Here is a 21,751-nt window from a genome sequence, read left to right on the forward strand (position 1 = left end):
CAAGAAGACTTGAAAGTTTTCAGGACTGCCCTTTCAACACTATTGCCTTATTGATTGTTTTTACTGGTAGTCTACAATTTGGGACACATAAAGCTCCTGTTTTTGTTTATCTGATACTCATAATATAGATCAAATAAAACAGTTCTGGAAATACCCTTCAAATGAAAACAAGATAAATAGGAGGTTGAGAAAGTATATGAGACAGATGATTACTATGTGGAGTCAAATACTGTAGCATCCAATAAGTAAAATAGACACAAGTTTTCAATAACCAGTAAAATTCATAGAAGTCAGCATATTTACCTTTTATTTCGTTGCCTGTTTTAACTAAGAGATCCTAATTATCCTAACATAAGAGCAGGTTGGTTCAAAGGTAAAGACCTAAGTGAATCATCTTCTACAACGTGTCAATCAGATTAGTCCAAGGCTTTGACTTCTTCCTGGTCTTCATTATCAGACTCTGATAACACTTTCCTGTTGATGATAATAAGAATCAGTTCCAGTACACAGAACTCTGTGGTTGCTGTGCATGGAAACAACTTTTGAAAGTCTCCCTAGTAAAGATTTACTGTCAGATTATGACTATTCATTAGATTTTGCAACTAAGTATAAACTTGTATGTGGGAGAAGTGGTCGTTATACTGCTAAGTGTGATTTGAAGGGTGTGGGAAAATATGCTGCTACCCACCCTCAATATATTTTGCTCACCCCAGAGCCAAACTTCTGAGCTTTCATCATTCATAACCAGTTTCTTTGCATTACCCATTGTTCCTTCTAGTCAGCCCTCTTTTAAAATGTAAACATTCCTGGGGTGGATAATAAACCTATTGACACTAAAACCTTACTATGAACAAACTTTCTAGTTCCTTGTTTTTGACAGAAGTGACCTGGAATATCCTAAGATCTGTTGGAGGAGGGATGTTCAGGGTGTATCTGTGAAATTAAAGTATTCTATAATTGTGTCTAAACTACTAAAATTTAAAAGATGTTTATAAGTTTATGAACAGTATAGTATAAAAACATCATTTTCTAAATTAGCTAATACTGAACTACATAATGTTTTGAACTTTACTTTTTTGTTACAAATATTTTCTGAATTTCTACATTTAGGCAGTGTACTAGGCACTTTGAGAGCTCTCATGGAGCTTATCACATAGTCATAGACAAGTCAAAAGTATATGAAAAGTTAAATAACTGAAGAGATAATAAGATCTGAATAATTATAAAATATGGGTACAAAGTAGTGAGTGATTAGTTTTCAAAAGAATGCAATAGACAGTACTGCATGAGAAACTCAGAGAAAGAAGATGTCACAAAGAAATGGAATAAAATTTAAGGCTGCAGTAACAGAGGAAAGAAAATGGGCAAGCTGACAGAAAAAAAGTAAGCAACCATTTAAACCATTAAAGGGAATTATCTGCTCAAGCTGTGAAATAATATTTTATTCTTAGGCGAATCAACATGGTTAACAGCAAGAATGTTCTGATCATTCCTGTAAAAATATGCACAGAAATCTAAGGCATCCTGACATATCTGCTGATGCTATTCAAGCGGAACTTTTCATCCTTTATTTGAATCATGCAAATTAATCTTTCAATTAGACTAGTTTGCTCCACCCTTAAATGCAAAGTCAAGTCATTTGGTTAAAAAGCAAGACATTAAGTTGCTGAGCACTGTGTAGACAATGTAAATAGGGATTAAATGATTATTTTTCATTTTTTTCAGAAGTTTTTTAAATTAGCATAGACATATTCATTTTTCTTTAAGAGTATTATTTTGATAATATTAAAGGGAGTTAGCCTCACTACTAATAAGAAAAAAATTCGAATACTTTGTTATTTCCTGAATATATAGTATGTGAATAAATATTCATCATGGTAATGTTGAGTTAGCCACATTGGTTTTCAGACATAAAACAAAAATGGAGAGGTTTTTCAATAGGGTTTATTTAATGCTTGACTGGTTTCCTTTAAAGTCTTCTAGACTATGTGCCTGGTCCTGTTCTAATATTATTCTAAGGCTAAGGCTATTCACGCACCATTGTGAGGCTAAAGCCATTACTATGTGAATTCAGGTTTAGCAATGTTAGGTGTGCCTTTGGTGGTATGAGAGCTGATACCTAGAAGACCTGCTGACTTGCTAAGTGAAAGGCAGGAGGCACTGGAGTGAGGGGTGAGCACGTCAGACGAGCTCAGCCCTCAACAAATAAGGAAAGCGGGCAGCTAAGTCCCCAACCCCAGCCTAGTAAGGCAAAGAGACCAACAGATTCCGGCCTGATGACGTGCCTGAGGCTAGCCAATCCTCGCGCCACTGTAGACCTATGCTCCCCTGCCCCTAACTTCTTTATAAACTCACTGCCTGCCCTGCTGGGCGCGACTTCTCTGGCCTGTGACTAACCAGACCGGCAAACATAACCCGGAATTGCGCCCTATTAAACTTTTGGCTCCTTTGTTGCCTCCTTGCCTGGTCATTTCAGCTCGATTTTACCTTACACTAAGTGTGGTGAGGCTAGTTGAAGGTAGGGGAGAGGGAAGTGGAGAGGGTGTGATGGCAGACAAGGAGGGGGAAGAAAATGTGCATAGAGATTCAAGGTGGATAGAGATTCTGCTCTCCTGTTTGCACCAATTTATGCTTAAAGATTGAGCAGATATGCTAATGGGCACATTATTCAAAGCAAAAAGTCTCTGATATGGTGAGTGGGTTTTAGATTTGAGGGTAGGGGGCAAAATGAGTGAAAAAAAAGAAATGCTTCTCTACAGGAAAATGAAAAAGGTAAATTTTTGACAGAAGTAAACTTACTTTGCTTTGTGTACTTTGGTCATTGGTTTATAAGGAAGGGAAACCAGTTCTTTCTAAAAAACAAAACAAAACAAAAATAATTTTTACTTCCTGCACTGACTGATATTTAATTACTTAAAAGTAATCTGAGGTAAAATTATCAAAGAGTACATAGACTAGCTTCTTAAATCTGGAGACTGTAGGGTCAGTAATGTTCCAGATAGGAAATTTGAGGTTCATTCAGGGGAATGGGTGTGTGGATAAAATTGTAATAGTCCACCTGGCTTTAGTGCATCTGCTTATGAACAGGCATTCCTAAGGGGAGGAGAGAAGTAATTCATTTCCATATCAGTGGGTAATGACCTGGGCTTATCTGAACCTGAGAGGTTGGGGAGAGAACTCAGCTTGCTTCTGGCAGAGCAGGAGAGAGACAGCCTGGACTGCAGTTTGTAAGCAATAAGTGGATTTTAAATTTTATTTCTCCCTTTAACTGTTTTCGGTTTCGGCTAGGTATTATGCCCCGAATTTCCTCTCCCCAGAGTTAGAGGGTATTTGTACATCCATAAGTTTATTGGGTGTTCTTGTTATTCTTAAGTTTGTTTCTCTTCTTTTAACATTTTTTTTTGTATAATCTAGGCAAGAACAATCATTGTAAAACAATTAGCAGTGAAGTAGCCCATATTAATATTCTACAGCTTTATAATAGGTGAAGATAAGCCACTGACAGTAACTCCTCATTTCTATGCCAGCAGAACTGCACACTCTGTTATCTTTGGCTAGATATCTTTGGTGTGATTGTCTTTGATCTATCAAGGATTGCCAAATTATTTGATGTCCATACCCTGCCCCCACTCTGGTACAGACAGGGCCCTGGACCATGGGTATCTAGATTATTTAAGGGGTCAATCTATAAAGCCTCTAATAATTTGCCATAGTTCACCCCTGCAGATAAAGTTAGAGGAATGCCTTGATACCAGTCTTACCGAGATCCTTTCTTCTCTTTGTTTTCTTAAGAGTTGGAGAATCTCATCTCTTCTTTTAACCTGTCAAAAGGGGGAAGAAAAGTGGGTGAGTCTTTTGACACATAATAAAGCTTTTGTCTGTAGAGGGTAGATTTTTTTCCATTTTTCTTCTGGTATACTTTGACCGAATTTAAAATACTTTTTTCCATGATAGATTTGTTGTAAGTCCAGGGAGAGGAAATCTGGGGGCAAAATACCTCTAAAAACTGAAATCAAAGGGAGAAATAAAGTTTAAAACCTGTTTATTGCTTACATACTGCAGTCCAGGGCCGTCTTTTCCCTCTGCTCCTGAAGAAGCAAGCAAGCAAGCCCCTCCCTTTAAACTCTCAGGTTCAGACACAGGGTTGAACTTCTCTTCAACCCTGAGGATATGCAAATGCACTAGAGCCAGGAGAGATATTCTGGAAATGTTACTGTTTTACCCACATTTGTACTTTTTATTTGTAACACAATTCAGTTTTTATTAGTTTGCTGTTTTACAAAATAATTTGATTTTGATACTAAATGGATGGGCATTTTTTACTAATAATAACTAACTTTAATTAAGACTTTACTACATGGACTATGTAAGAACTTTATATCCATTATGTCATTATTTTCTTATAACACTTGTAAGTTTGATGCCACTTGTAAGTTTGCCCTGTTTTGCAGATAAGGAACTAAAGCTTACCAAGGTTGTATAACCTACCCAAGCTATTAAGTGGCAGAACTGGATTCAACCCAGGTCTGTTTGACAACAAACCCCAAGTTATTGACCACTACATTGAATTGGCATTAAATGGTTAGGAACCTCAGAGAGCATGCATACCTGAGTCCATGACAAGAGTGCACCTCCTAGAAGCTTGCATGTGGAACAGACCCTTGTTCTCTCATCTACCTTACATATCTAGAAATGCATCTTGTAAGGAAAGTTTTCCTAAGTGTAAAAAAACTATTTTAGTGAAGGCATGAAGATTTATCAAGATGTAGACTATATATAAAGAGAGGAAACTATAGCCACAATATTTTTTTTCATAGAACCCAGTTATGCTCAGGTTTGGAGATAGCCAAGCAGAAAATTGCATATGGAGTATTTAAGACCAAAAGAAATCCCTGAGAATCTGACAAATAAAATTTGTAGCTTCAAATGACCAAATACAATTAAAGAAGCTCTATTCAGATCAAGGCTAGAAACAGACAAAACAAACTGAGGATAGATAGAATAGATTTGTCATAGTCAGGTAAAAATTCTAAGTCATCCATTCACCCATCCATCTAATCAAAATTGTTGAGCAACTTACTATTTTCCTAGAGCTATTGTAACAAAGTACCATAAACTGGGTGATTTAAAACAACAGATATTTATTGTCTCATAGTTCTGGAGGCTAGAATTCCATGATCAAGGTGTTGGAAGGACCATGCTCTCTCTGAAACCTGCAGGGAAATGCATCCTTGCTTCTTCCTAGCTTCTGATAGTTGGCTGGCAGTCTGTGGTGTTCCTGGTCTTGCAGCTGAATGATTCTAATCTCAGCCTTTATTGTCACACTGCCTTTTCCCTGTGTGTTTCTTTCATCACATGTCTCTCTTATAGAGACACCAGTCATATTGGATTAGGGGCCCACCCTACTCCAGTATTAATTTATCTTAACTAATTTACTCTACAATGACTCCATTTCCAAATAAGGTCACATATTGATGTACTAGGAGTTAGGACTTCAACATATCTCTTTTGAGCGACACACTTCAATCCATAAAAACACCTACAATGTAAAATTACTGTGCTAGGGGATGTCTGCAAGGTGATTGCAGACCTTTGGAGGAAAAGACACATAGAAATGGATTTATATATGTGCTACAATGATGTTAATCTAGGGTACAATTAGAGAACTAAGAGGGACCCTTAATTCATACTATGGTGTGTAGTATCTATTGGGAGGACTCTGAGAAGATATCTCAAAGGAGACAAGCTTACATCTAAAAGTGATAGTCACCAGATAACAATAGAGACAGGATGGGGATGAAAGCTTTTGAGGTAGAGGAAATAGGGTGTATAAAGCCCTAGGGGCTGCTGCATCATTGAGCAATTCCTCAGGATGATTCTTCAGTCCTGATGGCTGCAAAAGAAGCTGCAAATCTTACAGCATGCTCCACTGGGATGCAGGAGAGAAGTCCCTGCTGGGGCAGGCGGAGCCCGCAGCTGGGCCAGGTACACTGGGGCCCTGGCTTTGTATCATTTTGTTCAAGTCACATGAGTCTTGACTTTTATAAGCCTACAAAGTTACAATTTTATTTATTATGGGATAAGATTTCTACTTTCTATTTGAATTTTAGTTATATATGAAAGTTGTTGGGGAAAAAACTCAAGATTCTTTTAAAAACTAAGCTAAATTTCATAATACCTGTCAACTTGATATGGATTGAACAAAATATGTCTGTAGATAAGACCTGGTATATTTTCAATATAGGTATTTACTGTTAGTTTCTTTTCTAACTTTTTTATTACACATGTACTCTTCTGGAATTAATTGCTCCCATACTGTGATTACATAGCACTTTATACCTTATTAAGGTATTGATCTTACTTTTGCTACCATATTTTGTTTGCTACTATATTTATTTCCAAGACTTACTCATCTTTTTACCTTCCTGAAGCTTAGCAGTGCCTTGTATATGATACTCAATGAATTTTTGTTAAATTGATTGATTCAGAATGCCTGAATGGAATCATTGTACTGTCTAATACAAAATTATTAGCCTAAATAAAAAAGAAAAAAAGGAAAGGAAAGGGGAGGGGGAGGGAGGAGGAAAGAAGAAAGAAGAAAGAAGAAAGAAGAAAGAAAGAAGCTCAGGAAAGTGAAATTAAACAATGGCTAGGTTTAGATTTTAAAATTCCCTATGAAAAGAACTATGTGATTATTTTCTGTGTATGTTTTGGGTAGCCATAGGCAAGTTATGTTGTCATCTAAGCAGACAAACATTCAGTTACAAGAACCTAAAATAATGGAATTAAAAAAAATTTTTTGAAGAGATATTTGTTTATTCCATGATCAGTACAAGACCAAATGCATGTTTGCCATTTGAGAGTCAAACCAGTCAGTGACTCTGGAGTTTGGCACCCTGAGGTGCCAGCCTCATGGTTGTAGAGTGAGTTCTCAGGAGATGTATAGCCTCACTCAGGGCTCCAGTGATGATTTTTATTTTTTAAGTGGGGGAAACAGCAGCTGGCTGGGCTGGTAGGCTGGGCACCTAGTGGGGAGCCTCTGCCTCAGTCTGTGAACCCTGGCCCTGCGCTCACTTTATCTCCTGGCTTTTCCTTTCCTGGAAAAAACAACTCAAACACATTTTATTGATGTTAAAAAATAATTCATTTTTTTTCTTTTGATTTCTGCTCTTTTTTTTAAATTGTAGTGTTTCTTGGCATTTAATCAGTTTTATAATACTGTGTAATGCACCAGAAACAAAGGTTTCAAATCTGATTTACTTGCTGCTTCCTGGACATGTTTCCTGAGAATGAATAACAAAACTACTGTAAGCAACTGTGTCATCAAATAAAAGCAATGAGGACTATTCTAATAAATCTCGGCCTTGATAACTAAATAAATTCTGTAGCAGAGAAAATCCTTACAGTAATTTGCCTTATTAGTAGGAATAAACTACTTACTTGTTAATTTCATAACAAAGAAATAATCATTTCTAATCACATTGTTTCAGTTGTGCTCCTTAATGGAATGCTATATCTATTTATAAGACATTTTAATCATGTACTTTATTCTTAATACGATATGAGGGCCAAAATTTATGTTTATAATATTTTAGTATAATATGTATTTTCTTATATTCATACATTTTATTTATAGTATACTTATCTACTATTCTTGAAAAATAAATTATGGAATATAAATTGATTCTAGGAAATTAGGATATGATAATATATAAATTTAATATCTCAGAGATGGTTATTGCATTCTAGTGTCACTTCAGGAATTAAATTGCTTAGTCTCTTTTCTTGGCTTTTCAGAGCCAAACAACTTGAGTATTAACATAGATTTGTGGAGTCAAATACATTTGGGTTTGAATCCCAAATTCTGCTATTAATGGCAGATACTATTAATGACAAATAGTATCTTAACAATCTCTCTTGGTTCCTCCTTTCTTCTCAACAACTGTAATCATTAGCCCACAGTTAGCCCACAGTTTAAAGGTCTGTGATCCTGGGCAAATCAAAGAACCACTTCTTTGAGTCTTGGATTTCTCATCTCTAAGGAAGATTGTTGTAAAAATTTGAGATAATACAAACAGTGCTTAACATAATGTATTGTATATGGTAGATATTTAATAATTGATAGCTATTATTATTATTATTATGAGAAAAAATTTTTCTTTCAAATGCTTTCAAAATGTGGAAGAGTATGAAAGAGGAGAAGGGTGGATTGGCCACCTTCTCTGTACGGGTATGGAGGGCATCTGGTGATTCCTCTGACCTATGAATGAATTGGCAGATTGAATTGAAAGGAAGAAAGGAGAAATAAGGAGGGTTATATATGATATTATTTGGCTTAAATTATTCAGAGCAATCCCTCTGTCTAAAAATTCCCTAATGTATTATAAACCTTCTCTTTAATCTTCAGTTATTTAAAAAACTCTTAATGAACACCAGATTTTAAAAGAAAGGCCCTTTTCAAGACCTGGTTCTCATATGAAAAATGCATTTCTTCCTTGGATTATTACTGAAATTTTTTGACTGAAATATTCATAAAAAATAGCATATGGTAGTGTTTATCTGATTACCTATCTACATGACCAAAAGAAATTTTCTATGATAGTATAAAAAGTGAACTACTGAATTTAATCTTAAGAATATCTTGGAAGAGTATTGAATTGATTTCCAAAATCAACTCTCTGCTTAGTAACCTGACAACCATCCCAATACTTAGAGAATCTAGAAACCCTTGAAACCAGTATGCTACAGAAGTTAAGCACGTTGATTCCATTCAGATGGACCCAGATCAAGCTGTCTTTACTATATTTTAGCTGTGTGTCCTTGAAAATGTCACTTACATGTTTCAGTTTCAGCTTCCTCAGTGAGGTATGTATCATCATTATTACCTCTTTACAGATAGAAGGAATTCAACTACATAAAAATTAACCACTTTTTTTCAGTTTAACTAAATAGTAAGTGGCAGAGCCACAGATTCGAACTCATTCCCCGTTCTGTTTGACTCTTGTCTTCTGCTTCTTTTGCTATACTACTTTGAACAAATACTAGGCATTTTGGGGAACTTGCACACACACACATAGTAACAGATAGTTTCCTCTTTGAATTTTAATTTTGAAAACAAAGAATTAATTAGGGTTAACCATGGTGAAAGAGACAAATATAATCTGCTTTCATAGAAAAAATGTATTCTATGTGTGCTATGGGAATACACAGCAGGGGGAGTTAATTCAGTTTGAGGCCAATTTTGATCAGTTAATTTACTTAATTTATGGTATACCATGTATATAACATACGATATGGAATATCACTTTGCAAAATGTAGTTAGAGGGTAATGAATAGTTGAATGTGGTGTTTTTAAAATGATAATCTTTCTTAAAATCTCATTTAATATACATTAAATATTTATGATAGGATTTTTATTATAAGTTAACTATCAAATGGGAATTACATTCCAAATTAAGAATGTTACCTAAACAGAACCAAGGTTCTGTGGTTTAACAGAGGTTAAGATTATGTTTTTTTTCTTGAGGCTCCAGAATTTAATTTTTAATCCTATGCCAATGATTGGGAGTTGACCATCCATAAAAGTACTAGAGAATTTTAGTTCTTATTCTACAGAGTCTTAATCCTTAGTATGTTCCATTTCTCTTCTATGTTACAACTGCCATCTTGAGGAAGGTGAGAATTACCTTGCATCAGTAATACCATGAATCAGTAAAAAGTCTCACGTCTGGGTTTAATTCCAGAAGGTATGTACCTCTTACATTGTTGATTTTGATAGCAGAATGCATCAATTATGAATTTATGAATTTACTGTTATTCCCTGTGCCTACTAATTAAAATCTGCCATGTAGATTTTAAATTTATACCTACTATAATGATAAGATACAAAACTGTTGAACCTTAAATGATTTACTATACACTTCAAAAGATAGCCTAAATAACCAGTGAAAAGGCATTTTCTAGCACTAATCTGATTTTGTAAGGTAAACTGAACAGCAGTAATGTATGGGAGTGGGTGGAAAATGTTAGAGGATTATTAATTGGGAGAAGGGGGAATGCTGACTTGCAGGAAAAAGATGCATATCTAAGCACTTTTCCAAACCTCTTGGAAATTGCTTGTTCCTGGCTCAACTCCCAGCTCTGACATTCATAATTTTCATTTAAAAAATACAAGCTTACTAAAATGAGAAAAACATATCAGTCATTACATAAGAGAGAGTCAATACAATTTTTCTAAATCTAGATTTCAATAAAATGTGAATTTATCTGTTGTGAAGAGAAATTTTTTCTTGGTTCTGTTACATACTTTTTCTTAGTTCTCTTAGACATACTTTAATGGAAACCAATAATTACCTAAAGAGCATAGCTCTTATTTTAAGACTTTACACTATGGTTACTATTGGTTATATAGGTTGTGTGATAGGACAGATGAAAATCTCATTCCCAAGAAGTATATCTGGGATGTTCTATAGATTGAATAATTTCCTTCTAAAAATCTTCAGTTCATATTCACTCAATTTTAAATTTTGTTTCTAGATGGACATTCCCCAATATGTCATGCACGTATATTTTATATACTTTAAAATACTGCTCTGATCTCTTCTTTCAGCAAATGAATTATTTATAATTCTTTTCATAAAGAGATAATCAGCTAAAGAGCTTTCTTAAAGGTGGTGAAACTAAAAAGCAAAGTAGTTTTATGGTTTCAAAGAATTACCTGAGTATTCATTTATTATATTTTCAAACTACTTTAAAACTCTCAAAGGAAGAATAATGGTTCAGTATACTACTATATGCTTTCCTTTATGGACAGAGGAAGCCATTTAATCTTGACAGACTCAATTGTTTTTTATTTTCTGCCATGGATATCCATCACAGAAATAGTAGTTGTGATTAATAGCATTTTATCCACTGATCAAAGCACTTATAATGTATGCCTGGAAAATATTCCAAAATGGAGGATAACACTAAAGTTTTTAAGAAGTTCAACAACTGAAAAATCACTTGTCAGTTGGAGGGAAAAGCATAAGGTACTTTTAGGAGAGATGGAAAATAAATTTTTAGATTTTCATTAATTTTAAAGAGAAAGGGGAAGAGAAAACATTTAAGTGAATTGATGGGAAGTATTTTTTCCCATTTTAAAATAAAAATTATAACCAGGAATTTACTTATCAATGTATATGTTCAAAACATGTATAAGATTCTCTTAAAAGACCATTGTAAATATTTTACTGGTTAAAAAGAAACTCCCACTCCCATTTAGTTTTTCCTATGAAGCTAAAAATTCTTTAATGGTGGTGAAGGCAATGCAGATAAACTACTATAGATTTAGAAAAAGAGAAATGATTCTATATTTTAATATTTACAGGGAGTCACATTTCCTCTCATCATATATAGTCCCGTAAGATAAATACAAAATGGAGAAGAGAAGTGATGTGCTAAAATGGTCCTAAAGCAGACCTGCAAACAAATTAGTTTTAGGGAGTATTCTTGCAAAAATTACCAGCCTAGAAAAATTTTCCAGATGGATATATACAGAAAAGGCTAAACAAAATGGAAATATCACTGCAGAGCATATGTTCACTCATTAATTAATTCAATCATGCATTTATTTATTCAACCAACAAATATTTACTGAGTTTCAATAACTGGAAAGGCAGTAGGGTTAAGCAAATAAGAAATTACCTCTGCTCTCATAGAGGAAAAGAATTAACATTTGTTAAGGGCAAACTATGGCCAGATGTTTCACATATATGAACTCTGTGAGCTGGTTATTTTTATCATTTCTTCTTTTATATCTAAGGAAGCTAGTTTCACAGGGGTAGATGGATTGTTCAAGGTCACAAATAATAAGTGACAGAGTTAGACTTCTAAACTTTGTCTCCAAGGTCCACTACACTATGGTGCCTATAATCTAGCAGGAAAGACAGAAACATACACAATTACGTACAACACAGAACAAAAACCATGATAAATACTATACGAGAGGTGTAAGTGCCTTGCTATAGGAGCACAAAGAAGGAAGCTGTTCATTCTGCTAGTGTCTAGGTCATTCCTGGAAAGCTTCACAGAGAAGTTGGCATTTGGGCTAGGCCTTGAAGGTAAATGGGGAAAAGCATGCCAGGTAGAGACATACAAATAAGTGCATTGTAGGTCAAAGAAACAGCTTATGGTCCCACAGGGCTGGAAACAGGTAATCTCATGCTTGCTTTATATATATTACAGTTCTGAATTTTAGAATATTTGACAGCATACCTGAACAATGCCATGGCCAGCAATCATTACCATGCAATGAATCTCATAAGCTTTGGACTTAGAATATAGGCTTTGAATGTAGGCTCTACTACTTACCGACTTTTAAGCGTTGTTTGATTAGATAGTAGATAATCATCATGAGGCTATTTTAAAGAGAATATGAGTTGATATATTTAAATTGCTTGATATATATATATGGCACATGGTATGCACTAAATTGGCTGTTATGAATACTATGTTACAATAATATCTGAGGATATCTATAAAGCATTCAGTTATTGCAGGATTCTCTTGGTTATCTTTTGCACCATGGCATTGTTTGAATAAAACCCTACTGTGCAGTACTGACTGAGCTCTCCTATATACTCACAAGGTACAGTTTCAGTAACATTCTCTTTCTTCCCTGCTGGCTTGCTGTTCTGTTAGGCCTCTTTTACTCTCAACAAACAGAATTAATGTACAATTTGGCATACATCACAAAATAATATATGTATTTAGGTTTAGAAAAAATATATTTTATCCATTCATTTCAATTGCACATAATGGGAAGGGTTCACGTGTGCCCTAGCTTAGTGGTTGAGAACGAGTTGTATAGAGTAGGCTGCACTGGGGGTGGGGGGGTGTATAGGGAAAGGAGGAGAGTGGCAGAAGTCAGGTTATGGTCACATTGGAAAGGAACTTGAATAGCATGCTGAGGTGTTTGGTCTTGATCCTCCAGAAATGAAGAGCCATGGGAAAAAAAGAAAGGTGGATGGACTGAATTGTGTCACATCCCTGCACCGCAGCTCCTGTGTTGAAACCCTAAACCTCAGGGTAACTGCATTTGGAGACAAGGTCTTTAGAGAGGTAATAAAGGCTAAGTGAGGTCATAAAGGTGGGGCCCTAATACAGTAGGATTAGTGTCCTTATGAGGAGACACTAGAGTTTTCTGCCTCTGCCATATGAGGACAGTCAGCAGGTGGCCATCTGCAAGCTGAGAAGAGAGGCTTCATCAGAAACTAACTCTAATGGCACTTTGATCTCAAATTTCCAGCCTCCAGAACTGTAAGAAAATAAAATTCTGTTGTTTAAACCTACTCTGTGTATTTTCTAGCAGCAGCCCTAGCAGACTAATTAATGTCATAAGAGAGCAGCATAATTGGATTTAGGGTTCTAAGACAGTAACTAGTATGGTAAGGAACACTGGTTTCCATATTCTTTGGCCAACTCTATTTGAAACTCAGCTCCTTTGGGAAGATTTCTTGATTCCCTAAGTTTGATTCTGGTGTCCTTCAGTCTGTCCCCATAGTATTATGTTCATACGTCTATCATAATAAAATGAATCATAATTTTTGGCTTTAATTGAATGTCTCCCACCCCAGACTGTAAACTCCTTGAGATTAGGGACCATTTTATCTTTGCATCCCCAGCATTTACTGCAGCACTTAGCACACAGCAGGTTCTCAAAAAATATCTGTGGAAGAAAGTAACTAATAATGGAAGAACCTGAGGCAGGAAACCAGTTCTAAGATTACTAACATAATAGAACATTAGTAGAACATCCAATCTGTAACTCATGCCATATTGTCTTGTTTGAGAAAAGATGATAAAAATTGGTAATAATTTGTCTATAACCTTTTATTTCTAATCCCTTTAACAAATTAAAAAGTGTTGAAGAAGTTGACTTTTAATGATTTTTATATCACTGAAAATTAGGCTCCTCCCTCCATTTAAGTCCTGGTATAAATATACAATACCTAATATCCTCAAGAGAGAAGAAAATGCTGACTGGACTATTTCTAATCACTGAATTTGTTTGGAGGAATCACCAATTGTCTACAGAATGAATTAATGTGATAAGCAAACTCAAGTGCATTGTTCTGTAATTTATGTAGAATTCCCGATAAGTCTTTCTGTGTTTGCCAATATAGCCAATGATTAAAGACACAGGCCAAAACGAATCCTCTCTGTTTGCTTTTAATAGTGCAGAAACAGTCACAGGAATGGAATTTATCCATTAACCAAACAGAATGTTTCTGTAAGTCGCTGTATTAATTGCTGAGTTAAAGGCTGTGCTTGCATCATGAAAAGCAAACAAGGGACGTTGTCAAAAAATAATGTGTTCAGTTGATCTGAAAACACCAGTGTGTTTAATTTTAGCTTTTAGTCAAAATGTTCTTCCAAACAGATTCATTTGCCTGGTCATTTAATTTTGACCTATGAAGGTATTCAAATTTGACCTATTTGATTTTTCCAGTTTTCATAATATTTCTGTTCTTAGAATAGTGTATATGGTCTGCAGCCTTACTGGATGAAAGTAGTAAATCCATCTTTCCTCATTTCCCTCTGGTTCTATTGCTCCTGTACATCTTTGGCCTTTTCCAGAGACTGAGATTAGTCAGTGTCAATAGGATTTCTTAATCTTCAATTAAAATTCTAATAAGGATTTACTTACTGTTCAAGCTGACACACCAGGGGTAGGAAGTTTTTATATACTTGTATTAAAAAAAGAATAACTGGGATTATTTAGAAAAGAGTGAAATTTTAATGAAACTCAGATGACCTTTTGAATTAGTTGCCTACCTTTTGGAGATACTTTTTTTTCTCTTCAGATTCCTGAATTGTTGGGGTTTCAGCAATGACATTGGTGCTCTCTAAAGGAAACAAAGTCAAATATGAACTGAAATAATTTTATCATGAGTTTACAATAATGTTGACATAAAATTGGATAAGGGTTAAAAGGTAGTAAGTAGAATAGGAAGGCTAACAGAACAGCTGTCTCGAAACCTTATAAACCAGATTTATAAATAGTTGGAGACTGAATCAGATAGCCATGGCTGCAGGGAACCTCTGATCTGTGTAGAATGTAGTAAGCCTAGTCTAGAGACAAGAAAAGGTCTCAAAAGAGAACACATGTGCAGCTATCAGAGATTCCAACTGCTACATTCCCATTTAACATATTTTAGGGCTTTAGACATTTTTCTCTGGATAAATATGTTGGTACCTGAGGCAGGATCCGGTATCCAATTCAGAAAGTTATGCTAAACTGTAAAGTTGCATCCTTATACTTATTACCTATTTGCTGAAGAATGTAGGAACCAGGATGTTGAAAGGTATAAATCTGATACTTACTGGTTTTTTCAAGGGGATAAGGCTGGAAGTAACTTTTCTCTAAAAAAAATAGAAAAAAGAAGAAATTATTGGAAGAACCACAGCATTAAAGGTATTTAAGCCTTTAATATGTATAAAAATCACATAATTTTCATAATAACAAAATAAATTTCCACATCTAATGTCTAACTAAGGTCTTACAGGTCAGGGAACTTGGGTTCCTAATGAGACTGCCTTCAACTTTCTTAAGGGTTTTCATGTTTGCATTTTATTATGTAAACAACCAACCTTCATATCTTTTCAGCCAACATGTAACATTTCCACAGATTATTCTACATGGTGTAGCCAAACAGATGCCATAACCTAAGGGATACTTTTACAATGTACATTTAGATGTGACAAAAAGAACACGCATCCTCTTTGGGTGGAAGCATTGCCCGGAAGATTCAGTAACTGTTTTGTACAGGGTTTCAGACACGGGAAATGAAAGACTATCTTAGAATTAAGTTCGGCAATTCTCCTGAAAGAGGCTCTATTATTTCTCAGGTTGGTTATGATGGAAGTAGGAATCGTTGACTGGAGGCAGCTACTCACCAGGCACGCTGCTCCTAAAGGACCGTGCCACAGGCAGACGCTGACTGCTGCCTCTGAGCAGCACCAGCTGAGATTCTTGATGAGGATACATTGATGCCGCCATCCAGAACTGCTTAGCCAAGTTGGCATTCCGTTCTGAAGAGCCGGCGAACACCAGTAATCCCTGGTGGCAGATTGCACAGGACTTCCTAGAGCTGCTAGGATTGCTGCTGAGCCTCGTGTCCATGGCAACTTAGGACGCTTCTCCAGCTGCCCTTTCCCTCTCCTAGCTCTGTCCCTCAGAGAACCACCAAATTGACACCAACTACTGACGGAAGCTCTTCTTTTCCTGGGTAGTTGGGGTCCAGTGCACGCTTGTGGGGCATCTGAAGCCCACTTCTGCAGTGATCACAGGCTTCCGGATGGATCCAAGTCTTGGAGTCGAGATAGAAGTCAAAACATCAACTTTGGGGTGTGTCTCGTCCTGTTGGGGTCAGTGAAGAAGGTGGGGGGCACTTTAATCTCTTATGTCCCCAGTCAGTCCTCTACCTGCCCACCCAGCTTCCTTCCCCACAAATATATCTAAAGCTTTAAGTTCCTTAGCCCCACCGCCCCAATAACCGGTTCCACACCAGACTGCTGTAGCTCAGCACCATTTGGAAGTTCTGGGCCTGCATTTGTTGGAGAATTCAGAAAGTCAGCTAATATCCTAGTTTATGGGAGCTAGAGGCCTGAATTGGGCCTGACACATTCCTAGTTTGTTACACATTTTTCCCTCCTGAATCCTTCAAGGTACATTTTACAACAGAAGCTGGACATCACTGTAACTGCATTTACTAAGGCAGTTACACTAAATTCACTAAATAAACTGCAATTACTAATCAGTACCACTAAAAGCTGACTAGACTTCAATCAACAGTTGTAAATGGTTACTCGAAAGAAAGGATATATCTGACAAGTGGACTCAGTCCCTTCATAAAAAATAAATTTATGAATTTTTTAAATGTATTCTTATAAAAATATTAACAAGGGCATGTGAATAGCTTAAATTTTGTTAATCTAGGAATAATTTAAGCATTTCAGCAACAGGAAAGTTGTAATTACTGCAGCAGGAATTCAGATGGACATCATAAAGCCAATTTAGGAAAGGAAATGGACACATGGTAACAACCACAATTAATGACCTTATAGCACTTTATTCTTTCAAAGTATTAATACAGTCTTACAGAAAGATACTTCAAAAGTTGATAATCACAAATCTATATAATGACATAGGTCAGTTAAGGAAAAAAATCCTATTCTCCAATATATCTGAGCCTGAAGGAAAATAAAATATTATATACAAAGATATACATATATGTTATATATTTAGCAGCTAAAATATTTCTTTCTTGGCTGAGTTATTGACAGGCAATGGGCAATATTAGCAGAGTTCAATCCACCTGTTCTCCCCCAAACACAGTCATCTTGCACAGGCAGCTCATTTGGGTGAATTCCCAGGTCTTTTTACCTGGCCGTGTGGTTAGTGATTGGTACTAACAGCAATCAGCTAACTACACTGCCTAGTAACGAGACTAACACTAAGTTTTACTTTTCCCCACAAACAGCTGTCTCAAATTGGGGCCCTATACATTGTGTTAGGCAAATAATCGGTTCAATTGTAGCTCACTTTAGCTGAGAGGTTGTGAATACCCTACTAAATAATGAAAAATAGGCACAATGAGTCACAGCACACAGCATTAAACGTTACGGGGCTCTTACCAGCAGTTTAAATATTATTTTATTACGAAAGCCATTAACTCCACAGATTTCGCTTTCTTTACATGGGATTGCATAATCTTGCTTTCACTCCTAGAGAGAGTTAACAGCCGCCGCCAGTGTGTGCAGTTCACTCGCGTGCTGACAGCGTGCTCAGCGAGAGCCAGTACGCGGAATAAATGCTGATACTGAAAATCTCGAAACACGGCTTCCTCCTCCCGAACGCCCGGGGCCTGGGGCGGCCGTTGGCTGGGGCGGCGGGTGATGCTGTGCCTTGTTTTGATGGCAGTGGAGTTAGTGATTGTCGGCACCAGAGTACAATCAGCTAATTACACTGCCTACAAACCGAGCACCGAACGCCCGCGGGCTGCTGCTCTGGGATGGTCCGCAGGGCCAACGCGGTGTCCCCGAGAGGAGCGGACGCGAACCCGGGGCCTGCCTCGGTCCCACATTTCGCCCAGGCTTCCGCCCGGCAGTGCCTGAGCGCAAGAGGCCCGAGGGGACGGGGACCCCCGCCCCACCCACCCCCCCCCGGACTCTGGACAACTTCTCTGGCCCCTGCTGGACTCGCTTCGCACGCCTGGCGTGGCCCAGCCCGCGGGCAGCGCCCCAGGGGGGACCTGCAGCCCCGGGGCCCGGCCCCCGCCCCCGTGCTCCCCCTCACGTCCCGGCCCTTTCCCGGGCCATTCGCTTTCCCGGGCCCGCTCCCACCTCCTTCCCTCCCGCTCCGGCCCGTCCCGGAAAACTTCTGTCCGGCTCCCAGCCCAAACCCGGGCCTGCCCTCTCCCGCCCGCGCGCCCCGCGGCCGTGGCGGGTCACCAACCGCCCTTGGAACCCCGCAGGGAGGAGAGGAGGGGCGGGAGGAGGGGGTGAGGAGAGGGGGCTGCTGGGGGGCCCCTGCAGGAATAAGCCCCGGAGGGCGAGGCGTAGATTCTTGAGAGGCTTTGCTTCCAGTTATGGCAGAAGGGACAAAGAGCTTCTCCCCTTCTCAGGAAGCCCCACAAGCCCACCCAAATTTCATGTCCATCCCCAGCGGGGAAAGCGGCTTGCCAGGTGCCAAACTGTAGGCTCAAAATTCCCAGGTGGAGATGGGCCTGGGGCGCCTGGGGCGCGTGTGGCCAGCGGGTCACCTCGTCTTCCCCTTTGGGCTCCTCGGGGCCCTGGAGCGCCATGCCCTGGGGGGCAGGCGGGATCTTCTCCTCCAGCTGCGAGTCAGCCAGCTTTGCGGGCAGATCATAGTGAGGCCCTTTTGAGGTCAGGGCCACAATTTTGTACTTTTAAAGTCAGCCTTAGGGAAAACTGTACCTACTCTCAATACGTATTTATTTAAATATGTTCACATATTTATGTTCAGCCCCTAAGGTCATTCATTTTACCCTCCATATGTACTTGCAATCTTGGTCTTAACACCAAGTGAACACACATTATTTACCATTCAAGACAGTATATAATAAATTACTAAACCAGGTAGAAATAGAAAGGGGTAGGGTAAGGCATCCATGAGAAATGTATCTGGTCGGTGAAGGTTCAAGGAGGAGTTGACAGTTAAGTCCTAGCAAGACTAAATTTGGATATTCAGGGAGAGGGCTGTGGAGGCTAACGGAACAGCATCTTGTGACCTGTCACATTTTCTTATGTGATGATACAGATGTGTTTCTGTGTGTATTTGGAGTAGATTTGGCACAGAGGACAGTTTCAGAAGATTTCTGGGACACCTCTACTAATAATTCTTTCCTCTAGTTACTCCTTCCCCTCTTTTCCTTCAGTGTAGGGATCAGGAGAGGATAAAGCATATTTTCTGATTACACACTGTGGAACTCAATTAGAAGTAGCCCCCTGGACCTCAATAGGGTCTTCATGCATCCGGTATAGGTCTCTCGTTGTTGACCTCAAAAGCTTAGTTTTAAATTGTTTACCGCAGATGAAAACTTCCCAGGTACAGACTGATGCCCTAAACCCAGCAAGTGGTTTCACAGATGCCACACTGGTAACATGGATAGAAGCAGGTAATCGAGATCAATACAAATTCCAAACTCACACTGTTTAAAACACCAGAACAACTTCTCAAGGATGAATTTGAGTTGTAGCATTATTTTTGAATATGGAAGCACATTTTTTCACATGCATCATTTGTCCTGTGAACACCAAAGTGAAAATAAGATACCAAAGAGAAGTATAAAGTGTACAGTATAGGAAATGTTAGTTGTAAAAATTAACTTGTAAAGTTAAATTGCAAACAGCAGGTCATAAGTAATTATAATTTGTATTCATCTTATCTTTGGGAGAGGCACAAGTTGTACAACACATTGCATCAATCTCTCACACTCCTTTAAATGCACAATATACCAAACCATATCAGGCAACACACTGAGATCAGAGCTAATTAACCTGTGAGCTCTCTAGAGCTAACTATAGAGTCAATTTTGTTTTTTTATAGTTAAATATACACATATAAATAAACTCAGGAATGAAATAGCCTTCATTCCATTAACAATATGCAGGCTTATAAGTCTTGGTTAGCACATAGGTACAAAAAAGTTCTGTTCTTTCAAATTGTTAGTCATTTTTACTCAATACAACATTTAAAACCTCTTCTTGATTGATGTTTCATGATTATTAGTTGCATCTTACATGTCTTACCTGAGCTGGATTGCTGCCACCCAAGGCAATAGTTGCAGTAGATGAGTTGAAATTTATGCTTTTAAAAGTTATCTTCAAAGATAATAAAAAATAAAACTCACATGTAAAAGCCTTCAAGGCCCATTGTTTTTTTAAATGAAGTTTACTTTGCAGACAGTACAAATAAAAAAGTAAAATAAGGAGAAGAAATGTGTGTGGCCTAGTTCTGTTTAAGAAAACAGAATGCTTGTTCTTAGGGTTGCTGTTGGTTTGGCCTGCAGTTACTAGAGAAACTCCAAGGATCTCATTCCCTTTATGGTTCATGTCTAGGCATGCCTGGAGACCAGGGAGACCCATGATTTAATCTAAGTAAGAATGCTTGTGGTGTTCTAAAGGCCCAAAGAGAAGGTCACATTTGTTTTAGACAGCACCAGGAAGGTAGCTTTCAGGGCAATTGTTAAGTGTTTCATTTAATTTCTGGGCTTTTAGTGATAAGGGTGATGAGGAAGGAGTACTGAGGAGAGGAGGTGAGAGTGGTGATTAGGAGGAAACCAAGAAAAGTATAGAAAACAAATACCTTCAGTTTTAGCTTTGGCAAATTTATATTGGCCTAATTTCCCACCCCTTCCCTCGTTAAAACTAGAGGGATGGGAGTTGGGAATTACAGAAGATGGAGACAACTTACTCTCTCCTTTCAACACATTCAAACACACCACCTGAACATTTCTTATTTTCCATATCTTTTTTTAAATTTTAAAGTCAGCTTTATTGAGATGTAATTTATAAAGTGTGAAATACACCCATTTTAATTTTGTAGTTAAATGAGTTTTGACAAATGTATATATACAGTCATGTAACACCATCACCACCAAGATACCGACATTTTACTCACCCCCAAAATCCTCCTGTTCGCCTCTGTATTCACTCCTCCTTCCCCACCCAGACCTCTGGCAATCATGGATCTGTTTTCCTTCATTAAAATTGTGACTTTTCTATAATTTCATATAAATGGGATCATACAGTATGTAGGTTTTTAAACCTGGATTATGTCAGCAGCATAATGCATTTGAGGTTCATCTATGTTGTCGTGAGTACTAGTAATACTGCTGTAATAGTAGTGCATGGTATAGCTATGCCACCATTTGTTTATCAGTTCACCCACTGATGAATATTTGGGTTGTTTCCAGCTTTTGGCTATTATGGATAAAACTGCCAGGACATTTGTGGACATATTTTTAGTCATATGGTGAGGATATACCTAATTTTATAAGAAACTGACAAACTATTTTGCAAAGTGGTTAAACCATTTTGTATTCCTATCATTAATAAATGAGAGTTCCAGTTGCTCCATATTCTAACCTATACATGGTATTGTTAGTTATTTTGAATTTAGCCATTCTAGTAGTATGTAGTGGTACCTCAATGTACTTTTTTTTTGTATCATTAATATAAAAG

The 21,751-nt window shown here is 37.5% G+C and overlaps 1 protein-coding gene across 4 annotated transcripts; it reads right to left on the reverse strand.

The window, feature by feature from the left end:
- Positions 1 to 284: 284 nt before the first annotated feature.
- On the reverse strand, positions 285 to 20,581 carry HOATZ (HOATZ cilia and flagella associated protein). Of its 4 annotated transcripts, XM_073239262.1 has the most exons (8): positions 18,389 to 18,441; positions 17,681 to 17,950; positions 15,941 to 16,403; positions 15,368 to 15,406; positions 14,819 to 14,889; positions 3,762 to 3,821; positions 2,800 to 2,852; positions 285 to 474 (listed from the first exon to the last, which is right to left on the reverse strand). In XM_073239262.1, exons 3-8 carry the CDS (start codon positions 16,164 to 16,166, stop codon positions 417 to 419), a joined length of 507 nt encoding a protein of 168 aa, XP_073095363.1. In that variant the 5' UTR covers positions 16,167 to 16,403; positions 17,681 to 17,950; positions 18,389 to 18,441; the 3' UTR covers positions 285 to 416. The 4 variants fall into 4 exon arrangements, with proteins under 4 accessions (XP_073095363.1, XP_036882501.1, XP_073095364.1 ...); XM_037026606.2 differs by lacking the exons at positions 17,681 to 17,950; positions 18,389 to 18,441 and adding an exon at positions 20,318 to 20,581; XM_073239263.1 differs by lacking the exon at positions 17,681 to 17,950 and having other exon boundaries at positions 18,389 to 18,447.
- Between the last annotated feature and the right edge of the window lie 1,170 nt (positions 20,582 to 21,751).

This window comes from Manis javanica, chromosome 6, assembly GCF_040802235.1.
Source record: "Manis javanica isolate MJ-LG chromosome 6, MJ_LKY, whole genome shotgun sequence".
NCBI classification, from domain to species: Eukaryota; Metazoa; Chordata; class Mammalia; order Pholidota; family Manidae; genus Manis; species Manis javanica.

Excerpts from the sequence above, each read along its gene's own strand:
- HOATZ (XM_037026606.2), bottom strand. The coding sequence starts at position 16,166 with ATGGACACGAGGCTCAGCAGCAATCCTAGCAGCTCTAGGAAGTCCTGT. Across the intron at positions 3,822-14,818 it reads AAAAAAAGTATCTCCAAAAG|GTTAAAAGAAGAGATGAGAT; the intron begins GTAGGCAACTAA and ends CCCTTTTGACAG. Across the intron at positions 475-2,799 it reads ACCAAAGTACACAAAGCAAA|GAAAGTGTTATCAGAGTCTG; the intron begins GTAAGTTTACTT and ends TATCATCAACAG.